The sequence below is a fragment of the Lytechinus pictus genome, chromosome 12 (assembly GCF_037042905.1).
Source record: "Lytechinus pictus isolate F3 Inbred chromosome 12, Lp3.0, whole genome shotgun sequence".
NCBI lineage: Eukaryota > Metazoa > Echinodermata > Echinoidea > Temnopleuroida > Toxopneustidae > Lytechinus > Lytechinus pictus.
Window position 1 is genome coordinate 3,608,495 of NC_087256.1, and position 14,910 is coordinate 3,623,404.

The 14,910-nt window shown below is 36.5% G+C and overlaps 1 protein-coding gene across 1 annotated transcript; it reads left to right on the top strand.

Moving 5' to 3' along the window:
- The first annotated feature begins 124 nt into the window (after positions 1-124).
- LOC129273378 (short/branched chain specific acyl-CoA dehydrogenase, mitochondrial-like) lies at positions 125-14,686 on the top strand. Its single transcript, XM_064107927.1, has 9 exons — positions 125-216; positions 7,264-7,497; positions 8,332-8,538; positions 9,057-9,227; positions 9,718-9,843; positions 10,165-10,257; positions 10,910-10,999; positions 11,251-11,488; positions 11,939-14,686. The coding sequence occupies exons 1-9, from the start codon at positions 187-189 to the stop codon at positions 12,016-12,018; spliced, it is 1,269 nt and encodes a 422-aa protein (XP_063963997.1). The 5' UTR covers positions 125-186; the 3' UTR covers positions 12,019-14,686.
- The last annotated feature ends 224 nt before the right edge of the window (positions 14,687-14,910 follow it).

The window sequence follows — 14,910 nt, forward strand, 5'->3', positions numbered from 1 at the left end:
AACGCTCCCCGGGGGTTGCCCACGGAAATATTTATTTTATTATTTCCGTGGGGTTGCCTATTGAAGCGATTGGAATAAAGACTAATTTGGGGGCTCGTCCTGTTGTAGCGTATGGCTAATGCCTTGTGTGTTATAATTGATTAGATTACGTGAGATAAAGGCGATTTGTATAATCACTGAGCTGAGATGGCCTTCCGAGTTTGTCGTCAAAGTTTTGTGAGTATAAAGGTCTAGTTTAAGTATTTGAATTCTAGTCATCATTGTAGATTTGATTTCAAATATATATTGGAAATCTAATGTATGGGCAATGTGTTGATTCTTGTTGCTTAAAGTTAAACGTGCAAATAATATTCGCTTCACGCACATCGCCTTGCCGCTCATACTCATAGTCATAATGCATCATGCTCGTTGGCCGAACACGGAGCGGCGCGGCGGAGCTGGGCTTTTTATTGGGCAATAAAGACACTCAACATGCTCAAGGGTTCGTTTACCTCCACTCACACAACATGCGAGGTTAGTATACTAACCTCGCACAACACATGTGATTTCATACTAGTGCATTTTGACGTTTTCATTCATCACACGAATGTGAGGGACTAAACTACGCCAAACCTTTCAATATTTGTCCACTATGTTAATCTTGATCGTATGGTGTAAGTTTATTTGAAAAAGAAATTATAAATTATTTATTAAAGTGTTTTTATCGCTTACCTCCAAATCTCAACCAGGATACTTCGCTCGGTCCGTCCTTAGGCTTAGCTTAGTCACCCTTCGTACTGCGGTGGAAATTACGCAAACAACAATCGAAATGCGAAATTTTCCTATCGAACATTCTCGATTCAAGTCGTCGGCGCATAATAGGAAATTGTACCAAAAATCAACATAGTTCTCTATTTATTCAAACAATTTTTTCTGGGGTGCACTTGACCTTTAAGAGATTTTCCAATGAAAATATTACATGGAACTTGGAAGTACAAATCATAATTTGGTTGAACAAAATGTTTTCTGTTAAAGTATAAAACAGAAGAGGAACATATCCTTCACGTATTTTTATATCCAAAATATGTTGCCTTAGTATGGAATAATCACAATGACATAAAATGAAAATGGGTAAAGTACCTTCCTAATGATCATTGAGATTTCGCCTATGGAATCATTGTTTAATAATTTTCAAAGCTTTAAATAGATGAAAATGTTCATTGAGAAAATATACATATATATATATGAACAAAATGATAATGTCCCGATTGTTTCGCATTACGTGTGTTAGATTGCGGGCGTTTGTGTGTGTGTGTAGGAAGCAAGATATTCGTGTTAATGTTTGCACAAAAAAGGAGAGGGAAAGGGAAAGGAAAAGGGGAGGGGGAAAGGTAGAGGAGAGAGAGGGAAAAGGAGACCATAAAATAGAAAGAAAACAAAGGAAAGGAAGAGGGGAAGGGAGAGAGAAAGAAAAATGGAAAGAGCGAGAAAAGAGTAGGGGAGGGAGAAAGGAAAGAAAAGAAGGGAAAGGAAAAAGGGAGAAAGGGAATGGAGGGGGCGGGAAAGGAAAGGAGAGACAATAAAAGACAGATCAGGGGAGGGGGAAAAGTAGAGGAGAGAGAGGGAAAAGGAGGCCATAAAAATATATAGGTCTCCTCATCATGGTTATAAAAAGTGCTCAGAATGTTTTATTTTCAAGTCCTTGTATCAGAATTTTCAGCTCGGGCAGCTCTATCGCATTTTGATTACTATCCTGTTGATTTATTTCCTTGAACAAAATATTTAAAATGTCCAGCTTTTAGAACAGATATCAAAAAAAGGTATTCACCTTTGATCATAGATGAGGAAGAAGAAAAAAGTGCAAAAAAATAGGAAACAAACTAACGAATTAATGTGACATAATTTTTCTTCATTTCAAGGCGACTCTTTACATTTCATCATCGCTGATGGCGCTACAATAGAAAATACCGCTTGACAGCAAAAAAAAAACAGAAAGAGGAAAATAATGCTGAGCGTCTAAAATGCAGCTAGCAGTACAAGCTGCAGAACCGTAAACAAACATCTTGTGAATAATATCGCGCGCCCTCTTTAAGCAAAAGTTTACAACCACGATGACCCTGCGGTATCTACATGAAGATCACGAGAAAATGCTTTTTTTCTTAAAAACACACCAAAGAGAAGACAAGAAACGATCCATATGGTTCGGTAAGTGTCATAGCACAATTAGAAACATTATTTTAAAAGGAATGGCATAGTTATTTTAGTAAAAAGGGTGTGAAAAATTCCCGTGCACCATGTGCATATGAATCCTTCGCACGCGAGATGCATTGATCCCATGAGTGGTTTACCTCGAGACTGTTCGTGCAGGCTCCACTCCACTTCACTACTGCTACACTAAGCTCCACTTACCCGAACATCAAGGGTCCAAAACTCGCTCTGAATTCTCCGAGTGGCAAAGCTGGGAAAAAATGCATATTTATTGTAAAAATCCTACACCGAAACTATTTTTAATTTTATTTAAAAGAATAAGAAGATTAATATTTTACTTTTCAGTTTTCATCCTAATTTCACTCCATATCTGTCGGGGGTTAGCCTCAAAATTGGTGGTTTAGACTAATTAGAGCCAACATCGAGTTCCTCACACGTAATATAATAATTTGCTGCCGATTAAAAACATTGCATGCGCAAGGGTCTGCTATCGGACCCTCGCGCATGCACTACTGTATGCAGAACGAAGGGCAGGCTGGGATGTCAAATCTCGGCCATGAAATGTGATTCATTTCAAGATTTTATGAATTATTGAGATGGAATTTGAAAATGAAAGTTGCAATTAAAAATAGTAAAATGTATTTTACAAACATTGGTGCAAATATTTTGTGAAAAGAAATTTTAGAACAAAAAATATTGCAGAAAACTTAACATGGCGAATATTGGGCATGTTACTCTATAAAATTATTGATGAAAAATGTGAAGTAGTACCAGGTCAAGGGATATCGCGATCTCAAAATTCTATTTTGATCAATGAATGTGAGCTGTGCTAGCTGGAATTAAAATCGTGCTGAATGTGTTTGTGATCTAATTTCGCGAACCAAATTTTTGTTGAGATTTAAACAAAACCCAAGCTCAAAACAAAAGGGGAGATGTTTATATCAGATGGACGGCAAAATGCTATAGAATCGGTCAGTACCATGTTTTACTCACATTTTGGATGGTATCTACTTGCAAAATGATGATGGTTTACAACCTTCTGGCTGACTTACAACATGGTTTCACACCTGACCAGTCTTGTATTTCACAACTGCTTTGTGCATTGGAAGAAATCATCAAACTATTTGATGAGAGGAAACCAGTAGATATTATCTACTTGGACTTTTGTAAGGCTTATGACTCTGTCCCACACTAATGATTGCTCAATAAGGATATGGTGGATAAAGCTTTCATCACTGGTAGAGAACAAAGGGTGGTGATCAATGGAGTGAGTTCAACTTGGAATAAAGTCATAAGCAGAATTCCTCAGGGCAGTGTGCTAGGACCTGTGTTATTTGTAATTTTCATTAATGATCTGCCTGAGGTGATCAGTAATCAGGTAATTCATATTGCTGATACAAAAATCTTTGGAGAAGTGAATTCTGCAGCTAATCATATTTCTATCCAAATCGACCTGTACAATGCAACTAAGTGGTCCGAAAGATGTCAGCTCAAGTTCAATGTTGGAAAATGTAAAGTGGTTCATATGGGAAAGAAAAACATTCAAAATAATTAAATATTGAATGGAGAGGAGTTGAAGTCAGACATGAGTGAAAATGACCTTGGACCTGGAGTAATTATTGATCAGATATTAAATTTCCACCAGGATATGGCAAATGAAGTGCACAAAGCAAATCAAATTGTTGGAATGATTAATAGAATATTTCAGAGAATATCGAAGGAAATGCTTCCCATTCTGTTCACCACACTTGTACAACCTCATCTTGAATATGGTAACATTCTGTGGCGTTTGCGGTATAAATTGGACCAAGATAAAGTTGAAATGGTGCAACGTAGAGCAGCAAAGCTTGTTGAAGAGCTACCTTATGAGGAACGTTTGAAAGCACTCAATCTACATTCATTGTATTATCGACATACACATAGAAGAGGTGATATGATTGCAGTCTTCAAAATTCTGACGGGCCAATTTGGAATTCTGCTGGAAATATTTTTTACGCCTGCAGTGCAGAACATAACCAGAGGACACCATTGAAAACTTTTCATGAAAAGATCAAGACTGAATGTTAGGAGTAAATTTTTTACTCAGCGAGTTGTAATAGATTGTAACAATCTACCTCGAGAAATTGGTAGAGGGAAAGTCATTGGAAAGTTTTAAAAATCAAATTGACAAATTTTGGTGGAATGAGAAATTTAAATACCACTTATTCCAGACACACATTCAAGTTTAAATTAGCCATAGAAGGATAGTAGCAATCATTAAGACCAGATATCTGCAGGAGAAATCTTATTCATCTATTACCTGATGTGATGTGATATACCGGTAAGCTTGTAACCGATTTTGAAATCGGCAACCGATTCCATTCGATTTCACCACAATCGGCGATCACTTGCCGATCTTGGATCATGCCCCTTGAAGGAAAAAATCGAAAATAAAAAATCGGCGTAGATCTAGTAACAGTGCGTGATCGTTCAGAACATATTTCAAGATGGTTTTTGAGGTGCTAAGTTAGCTATTTAGAGGTCGCATTATTCAGGGAGAAAGACGCGGTATTATCTATTCCGATGTTTAAGAGGATAGATATCTTCTCTTCCAACTCATGGTGATACTGACAGCGGATGCCGCCGTGAATTTTTTAAAGGTCGTATTACTGACGGAGATCACATGCGCTACTCTCTCACATCGTTTAAGATGATATACATCTTTTCAACCTCGTGGTGATAGCGGATGCCGCCGTGAACTTTGAAAGGTCGTATTACCGACGGAGCTCACTGCGCTACGCTCTTACATCGTTCATGATGATATAATCTTCTCTTCAACCACGTGGTGATAGCGGACCCCGCCATGAAGTTTTAAAGATTGTACTATTGACGGAGCTCATTGCGTCACTCTCTTACATCGTTTATGATGATAGACATCTTCTCTTCAACCTCGTGGTGATAGCGGATGCCGCCGTGAACTTTGAAAGGTCGTATTAACGACGGAGCTCACTGCGCTACTCTCTTACCCCCTTTATGATGATAGACATATTCTCTTTAACCTCGTGGTGATAGCGGACCCCGCCGTAAACCTTTAAAGATCGTGCTACTGACGGAGCTTATTGCGTTACTCTCTTACATCGTTCACGATGATATACATTTTATTTTCAACCTCGTGGTGATAGCGGACCCGCCATGAACTTTTAAAGATCTTACTATTGAAGGAACTCATTGCGTTACTATCTTACATCGTTTATGATGATATACATTTTATTTTCAACCTCGTGGTGATAGCGGATGCCGCCATGAACTTTTAAAGATCGTGCTACAAACGGAGCTCATTGCGTTACTCTCTTACATCGTTCATGATGATATACATTCTATTTTCAACCTCGTGGTGATAGCGGATGCCGCCGTGAACTTTGAAAGGTCGTATTAAAGACGGAGCTCACTGCGCTACTCTCTTACCCCCTTTATGATGATAGACATCTTTTGTGGTGATAGCGGACCCCGCCGTGAACTTTTAAAGATCGTGCTACTGACGAAGCTCATTGCGTTACTCTCTTACATCGTTTATGATGATATAAATCTTCTCTTCAACCTCGTGGTGATAGGGGACCCCGCCATGAACTTTTAAAGATCGTGGTCCTGACGGAGCTCATTGCGTTACTCTCTTACATCGTTTATGATGATATACATTTTATTTTCAACCTCGTGGTGATAGCGACCCCGCCGTGATCTTTTAAAGATCATGCTACTGACAGAGCTCATTGAGTTACTCTCTTACATCGTTTATGATTATTACATCTTCTCAACCTCAATTTATTTGTCTTTGCAACTTCGTCGGGAGATGCTTTTATATTTCTTCCTAGATATCAAAAGTTCAGTTCTCAAGATAGTAATTAGTAATAAATTGATTTAAAAACGCTAGCTACCCAAAACACTTTAATAACATTTCAAATCATCGTGCGTGCTTGCGTCTTGTACTACATTTTAATTGCACTTGCGACTTAAAGATGATGCGTCGTACGAGATCAAGAGATCATTCCAATAATTCTTAATCGCTAGCACCTAAAAATAGTTATAAAAGATGTCCCGCCGATCGTTCATTAACCTGTGAGTGAACTATGAGAATTAATTTCATTTTATTTTCCTTTGCGCCTTTGCTCGGAAGATGCGTCTTTCGTTTATCTTTCTCATGAAAATCACTCGATTTATTCTAAAGCAATAGCACCTCAAAACCCCTTTAAAACATGTTCCAAACGACCGCGCATGTTGGCGACTTCCATTCCAATGCATTCGTCTTTGTGACTTTGTCAGAAAGATGTGCGCGACCGCGAACAAAATTTTGATGTATTCCTTTGTTTTTAAACATCGCCGATTCGATTTTCGATTCGATTTCGATTTTAGAAGCTTACATGTAACTGCAGATCCGATTTTCGATCTGATTTTTGATCCGATTTACAACATTACTGTGATATCATGATGCTTGTTGAGAAGTTCAGATTCTCGGAACAGGGACTAACGGTGACAAATTTGCCAATCTTTCATTAATATTTTCATGAATACTAAACTCGTCCTGAAGAATCTTATGCTAGAGGGTAATTTTAGGTTGCTTTTCATGTTGAAGATGTCAGATTTAAAAGATATTGAATAGTTTTTTAGATAATGACCGTCCGCAAAGTATGGACACATGCAAATTTTGGACTCGCTGCTATACATTGTAAATGTGGTGCATGACTGCATAGACCTTAACTAACGTTAGATCTAGCGCTGTTGTACAAAGTGACCGGTGTTTCTTGATTTCACCATAATACTCAACTACACTGTATTTTGCTGTACACACACACAACCACATAATTTACGAACCCACCCTCGGCTAAACAAGTTTATCCATTGGTCAAATTTATAAATGGCCGTGTTCAAGACTGTATAAGCTTCTTAATATCAATCAATAGAAGACTGCATATTACTTTGGGAGTTTTTTAAATTCATTTTGTGTGTGTGTGTATGTGTGTGTGTGCATTGTTCCTGTTACGGCTCAGTGATGTTAACATCTTGTCTCTTCTATGATGAATGTCTTCTGCTTCTCTTTACCAGGCTCTGACAAATGTCACCAAGTCTCTGTTGTCAACTCCTGCACGGAGATGTCAGTCCACCCTGTCTGCAGCGGCAGATTTATCCCTACCTGTCACTCATCTCAACGAAGAGGAGAGTATGATGAAAGAGGCCGCTGCCAAATTTGCCAAGGAAAGGATAGCTCCGTATGTCCAGGAGATGGATGCTAAAGGTGATACTCATCCAGATGTGCTACAGGGAATGTTTGAACATGGGGTGAGTCTTCATCATCATCATCTGGTACAGGAAGAAGGCGATGGCCTGTAATTCCCGGTCACTCCATCTATGGTTTAATTCTGGTGAATTTATTACTATACGCATGCAGAGGAGCGGTAGTCATGGTAGATCAAAGCGATGATCCCACCAATGTTTTCATTCTATGCTCTAAATCAAAAGCTAGATTAGTAATTTTTCACCTTTGACTGTTAATAGAATCTTAAGTGTGGAATATGATAGCTGTTCATCTTATCTGTATGCCTGGATCATGGGAATTGAGGTGGTAATGTTGTGTTATATTATTTCTCTCACACCTACATACCATTTAGGATTAGCTATGATATCAACCCAAAATGAACAATATGCAGTAAAATGACCAAGAGTTTATATGTGATCATGTACAGAGAGAAATTGTGTACCAAATGAGTGATTGCTCAGTAAGCGACAAAATGATACAACAGATGCCCATCTGTGCTTACCCATGTTGGCAATGTTTAGCGTTATTAAAAATAGCCCACCTTTCAGCTAGCTTTCACTCTTTGACAATGTTTAACTTATTCAAACTTACTAAAACTATGTAAAAATTGATATGATTTTTATGTACTAAAAGAATGTCAAAATTGATATGATGGATGATATTACAGATCGTTTTTACAACTGAACCAGACTACCCTCGACCTTGTTTTATCACTTGAAATAGATAAAGCATGAATGAATGAATGAATGGCTGGATGGATAGATGAATTAATGGATGGACGGACTACAAATTGTGATTGGCAGTCTAACTTTCACAATGAGTTAAAAGGCCTGTTTCATTCTCTTCCTCACCTTCAGTTCATGGGTATAGAGGTGGAGCCAGAGTACGGAGGTCCAGGGTCTTCATTTGCTGTAGCTAACATGGTGATAGAGGAATTATCCAAGGTTGACCCAGCCATCAGTGTTTGCTGTGACATCCATAATACTCTCATCATCACGGCTCTAAGAAAATATGGCACCAAAGAACAGAAGGAGAAGTATCTACCTATGGCTGTTACAGATAGTGTGAGTAAAAACGACAGTATGTCTACTTGTCAGATATTGGAAATTTTCAAGGATTTCATCAGTAATTGTAAATATGATCTTACTTTTCTTTCTATTCTGATATACATTTCTCAGTGAATAATGAATTAAATATTTGGTATATGGCATTTTTTTCATATTCAGAATGCCCAAAAGCAATATTTTTCATATGATATATACCAGACAATATCATGATGCAGTATTTGGCCTGCATTGTGAACCTCTTCTGATGACTTTGGGTCACATCTACCATGCCATGTTCAAACTCTGCACTTGGAATTATAATTTCACTGGTAAAACTGGTAAAACTACATGTATTTGAATAAAATAGTGGATTCAATATCCCATCCCAGACCTGTATAGTTTTGTGACAAGTGACAAAATTTTTTCTTTCTTCTACAAAATAATTTCTTACTTAGTTATCACTTTAAATGATATTGAAGACATTCATGTCCAGAAACAGTTGTTAAGATACCCTTGTATTCTGTTAATGTTTTCAGGTAGGAAGTTTTTGTTTGTCAGAGCCATCATCAGGGAGCGATGCCTTTGCCATGAAAACCCGAGCCAGACGAGATGGGGATGATTATGTCATCAGTGGACAGAAATGTTGGATCTCAAGCGCCACCTTTGCAAAGATATTTCTTGTATTTGCAAATGCTGATTTTACAAAGGTAATCACAATTTTACCTAATAGTTGAAGATTGGAATGTTATGGCTTGCTTGTAAAGTTCTGGTTAATTCAAGGAATTTTCGTGGCTTATGCATAATCAATATAAAAGTATGTACAGTGGTAAAAACATCAATACTATTCATGGAAGACTTATTAGCAAATCAAAATGCAGAGCAGCAGAAAGCCTGACCAATCAAAATTATATGATTATATTATTCGAATTGTTTGTATACATTGTATAAGATGTTGTAATGAGTCTAAACACTGAAGATCATTTAGGAGTTAGAGAACCCAAAATAATTGAGTAAGGAGTTTGTTTAAATTTGTGCTCTGCAAACTCTTATTGAGGGGATGTAATGTACTACTGAATAAGTCTTCCGTATGAAAATTCCTCGCTATTCTATTCCCCCATCATTTGACAATTTTTTCTTTATTATCTTCATGTATTGATGTGAGTCTTCCTTGTATTCTTCAATCTTATCTTCATCCAGGGATATAGGGGTATTACAGCTTTCCTGGTAGATCGGGATACAGAAGGATTAATTATCGGTAAACCTGAAAACAAACTTGGCATCAGAGCATCACCAACATGCCCTGTGTATTTTGAAGATGTCAGGGTAAGATTTTGGTCCATTCTTTTAATTTTTTTTTCAGCTGTGACCTTATGTGTTGGTTGAAAAACAGAGACAACGTTGATATGACTTGCATGTCATTTCTTGAAGTTTAAAATAAATCTCTATCGTATCACATGTTAAGAGCAGGTTAAGAGCATGATATATTTATCTTTTTTATTTTTTTGTTTATTTATCATTTTTGAGGGCTTTGGATAAAGCTGTCTTTCCAAAGCAAATCTTGGAAAATAAAAAGATGATTATTTGCTTTGTATTGCACATTGGATACAATGTAAACACTTTATTTGATCTCTCTTTGACTTTCAGGTTCCAGCAAGCAATGTACTTGGCGAAGTAGGAAAGGGTTATAAGATCTCTATTGAGCTGCTCAATGAAGGAAGGATAGGTATCGGAGCACAGGTAAACAAATCAATCTCTTGGTTAGTCCAACAAATTTAAAGTATTGCACAAAAGTGTCTTGAATAGCAGCCTAAGTGATAGCACACAGTGAAAATTGATTTGTGAGAGGAGATAAATGAATTGGCTTTTTCTTAACCTTCCCTTTTCATGCAGTCTTGTATTTGCATTGGCACTTATCATGCTCTTCAGTCCAAATAAATACCTCCAAGGAAAATGTGAGTTAACATTAACTTCAAATTCGTTTCACCCAAAATCTATTTAAAAACAAAAATTATATTCACAGGAATCACATCATTAGAAGGGAAGGAAATTTTAATGAATTTCTACTACTTATGAATGAATAAAGTACCTTATCCATTATTGTTTTTCCATTTTCTGCCCAGGTTTTAATGTGTCAGTCAGTAGTCTAGATAAGCTGAGGTATTATCTCATCACATTGATGGATATCAGTGCTGTAAATGGATATATAGTATTTTTTATTATTCTTGCTAATGAACATAGCCCAAATTTTTCATGACCTTTGTGTCTGAAAATGGAAATACTTAAACATATATCCCTCCTTTGGGCTATTTTAAAATGTTGATTATTTGATGATAATAATGATGATGGTTTATTCATTTCTCCCTGTCTTTATTCTTTTGTTTATGTCTAGATGATTGGGCTAGCTCAAGGCTGTATGGATGCTACAGTGCCTTATATCATGGAGAGAGAACAGTTTGGACAGAAGCTGTGGGACTTTCAGGTAAGATATCCATAATATCTGTTTGAAACACATCTTGAAATGTTGCAGATCACACACACGCACATACACACCCACACAGATGACAAGATGAGAAATCAAAAAGTGTTTGATGACACTGTAAACCTTACACACAGCCTATTTAATAAAAAAGAATTGAAGGCTGGACCACAAATAATCTGATACTGCATTCTGATTTTTTTTCATTGCATGAAGATTCTTAAACTATGTATCCATTGTCACCCGACCCACAGAGCATGCAGCACCAGGTGGCCCATGTAGCCACACAGATAGAAGCAGCTCGGACCATGGTCTATAACGCCATCCGTCTCAGGGAAGCTGGCCAGCCGTTCATCAAGGAAGCAGCTATGTGTAAGCTCCTGTCAGCCGATGTCGCCGCCCTTACAACAGCAAAGTGTATAGAGTGGATGGGAGGGGTCGGTTTCACCAAAGACTATCCTGTTGAGAAGTTCTACAGGGATTGTAAAATAGGTGGGTGTGGTCAATGATCTTATAATTCAGAAAAAGTGTGGGGGTTTTTGTGAAAGCTGAGCACATGAGAGCAAGTATGCAGATGAAAGTGTGGCTATTTCCTTAAAATCTCAATTGTGACAAAACGTTTCACTTTGAAATAGATTGTTGATGATAATTCAGGTGTGAATATTTAACTTTCACTGGTGGAAAGAAATAAAACTCACTGAAAATTCAATGAACTATCCATATTTCAAAGGTTTTTTGTCAAAACCCCACCCCTTCAAAGATACCGTTAATATTACTTACGATCTGATTATGTGCAGTGACCAGTCTAAAAATCAATCAGTTTTAAAGTTAAGAAACCTTTTTATTTTGTATTTATATTGCAACTAGTCCATCAATCAATTAGTAAAAGTAAATAAAATCAAATCAATTTAATTTCTCCTTTTCTCGCTCTCTTTCCCGTAGGTGCAATTTATGAAGGTACCAATAACATTCAGCTGTCTACAATAGCAAAGCAGATCAAGGAGGAATATTTGAGACAATGAGGATGTTACAAATCAAGCAGTATATACATGGACAGTGGAGGTGTGCTATAACACTTTCTGATATGAGTAAGAACAATAACAGTGATGTAGCTCTTCTCCATGTCAGAAAATCAAACTGTGACAGAGTTGAATGTCTTAAAAGCCTGCAATAAATTGTTCATATATACATGTATTTATGTGAAATTTGATGAATTGTCCCAAATTGAATTGTGCTTTTTTCTAGCAATGATTGTTGCTTTCATTGTAACCTCCCCAATATCTGAAAAGATTTTTTTTATAGGTAAAATGTGTCTTTTATGCAATGTGTACTGACTGGAGACTTTGTTTGAACAGATGTTTTGTGGTTTCACAGGCATGGTAATAAATATCTGTATATTATTAAGAGACATTGTTCCAGAGTAATAAATGCTATATAAAAGTGAATTATTGTGGTTTTGAAAATAATTGAATCATGCTGGTAGGAAAGTATAGTCATGGAAATCTGATAACAAGCATGGTATAGCTGCATTTCATTTCAAAGAGTTGCATTGAAGTGGTGGGACACACACTCACTATACTGATGTAAAGAAGTATAACATATCTTTTCCTTATGTATATATTCAGCAATACATCAAAGCTTTTGATAGACAAGAAAGGGAACATGTGTTAACCTGGTGACCTGGTGAAAAAATTGTACCTCAGAAAAATATTTGTCCATGATTTTTTTTATTAAAATCAGTGTTATCATGATTGCAACTTATATGACAGACAGGAATTGACTGAGCTTGACAGAATAAATCATTCGGTTGTGCATCAAGATATCCACAATAGAAAATTCATGTCGCAATAGCCTGCCACCATACTATAAAGAATTTTCAGCAAGAAATAATCTCTGTGTCTCTCAGGCCAAGTGCGCTGGTGCATGCAACTGCTCTGCCCACTTATACAGTGTATCTTTGATGTTTTCTTTGATGGCGTCACCATTTCTGAACATTGAGGTGCAGCAAACCTCAAGTATCAAATTTAATAGTTTATAATTTGTTAAATTAAACCAATTTTTTAGGGTATACTACCCCACCCAAAACTTGGCATATTTAATTTTACAGAGGTGTTGTGGCTCAGTAGATAAGTCTCCTAACTTTGAACCTCAAGGTCCGGGGTTCAAATTCCACCTCGGCAGTAGCATCCTGTGGCAAGGCGCTTCTCTTTGCTACTCTTTACCCAGGTATAGTAAATGGGCACCCGGTAATTTGGTTAAGAAGAAATTCCTTGAATGCTTTATCAGAGTAGCTGGCTAAAGCTGGGTTAATTGTATGCAGCATGTAGAATCATTGTATAAGCACTACATACATGTTGCATATTATTAGTAATATTATTATTATTATTTACAATTATGAGACCTATAAATTATGTTGTATTCACTATCAAGTTCCACCTTGGTGATTTGTATTGTCTAATGTATAGTGATATTCAAACAAAAATGATACAGATAAAGCCCAAAGTATTGATGTGTTTTGTTTAAGTTGCTACTGGTATTATACCTCATCTCTATGCTATACATGTACGTAACATACCCAAAGAATTTTTTGAAGATGTCGTTTGCAGGTGATAAATAATTTTTAAGTATTTCTTTTCTGGCTGATAATATAATGTACATGTCATAATGTGGTATCCATCCAGATGATATTTATAGTCATTGTGTTATGAACACCATGATTTTTTGTTTTTGTTTATTGCTTTTCTAAAGCTCGCATTGAAAAGTTTTAAAAAACTCCTTTTTATTGTGCTTATCCATCTATTTTTCCTGAAATAAATATCTTTAGAAGATGTGAACAAAAAAAGTTTGGTACAAGTATCAGTTTGGAAATGTTCATTGCCTGGTAGTCTCTTTATGTTGTTCTAAATCCATTCATAGTATTCATATTATTATTCAATGTGATCTTTTCTATACGACAAGGGTAATGAACTGTCAATCACAAAAAAGATGGAATGAAATGCCTGTATGTGGGTAGGGAGGGGGAATGTTACCAAAGATTGAAGGAAGATTTATTGTAATGCTTGATGAATGATGTTTACTGTGTAATCACATTGAAATTATTGTCAATGTGGTAATGGGATATATACCATTCATTGGAAATTAAAGTGTGAAATTAATTCGCTCTTATATTGTTATTACACAGCTTCATGATTAGCTTATATTTGGTATGAGGCTGCATTTGGGTTTCAGGTTTAGGTAAAGGTTATAGTTTAAATTTTTATGTATTTCACTCTGATATTGAGAGCAGAGGAATGTCCCATGATGTTGGTGGTTGTTGGAATATCTTTTATTAGGGTTAAGTGCGGCTTTTATTCATGCTTCGAAATACACCTATGTACACAATATGTTCAATGATACTTGCAAAGTAGTACATTTTCACCGTGTATTATGAGATTTATTGTACGATGCACAAAGCTGGGGGGGGGGGGTTAAGTCACCTTTAACTTTTCATGAAACTCTCCCAGTTCCCTATATACATGTAGAAAATTTGGGAATTGAATCTGTTATGTCAGGACTCACAGAGACACACCATCCTTCCAAGGTATCTTGGGAATATTGTTATAAATAATGTACATGTATAAAAAGAGTATATTTATCAAATGTTGTGGTGTACATGTAAAGAAACATTAAATGACAATGAATTATTTTCAATTTATGAACTCAGTGTATGAATTATTTCAATGAGTGAAACATATAAAGTATGTGGACATATTATAGAGATAGTTTGACAAGGGGGTACAGGAATTCCCTACCAACTTGAATTAACATCGGAGGGCCCCATTGTATACAAGTAACTACCATGGTAACGCTGATCACCAATCAATCAAAATCAAGGATTCCAGTCAAGTTACCTTTGGATGGCAAAGTACTTTTAT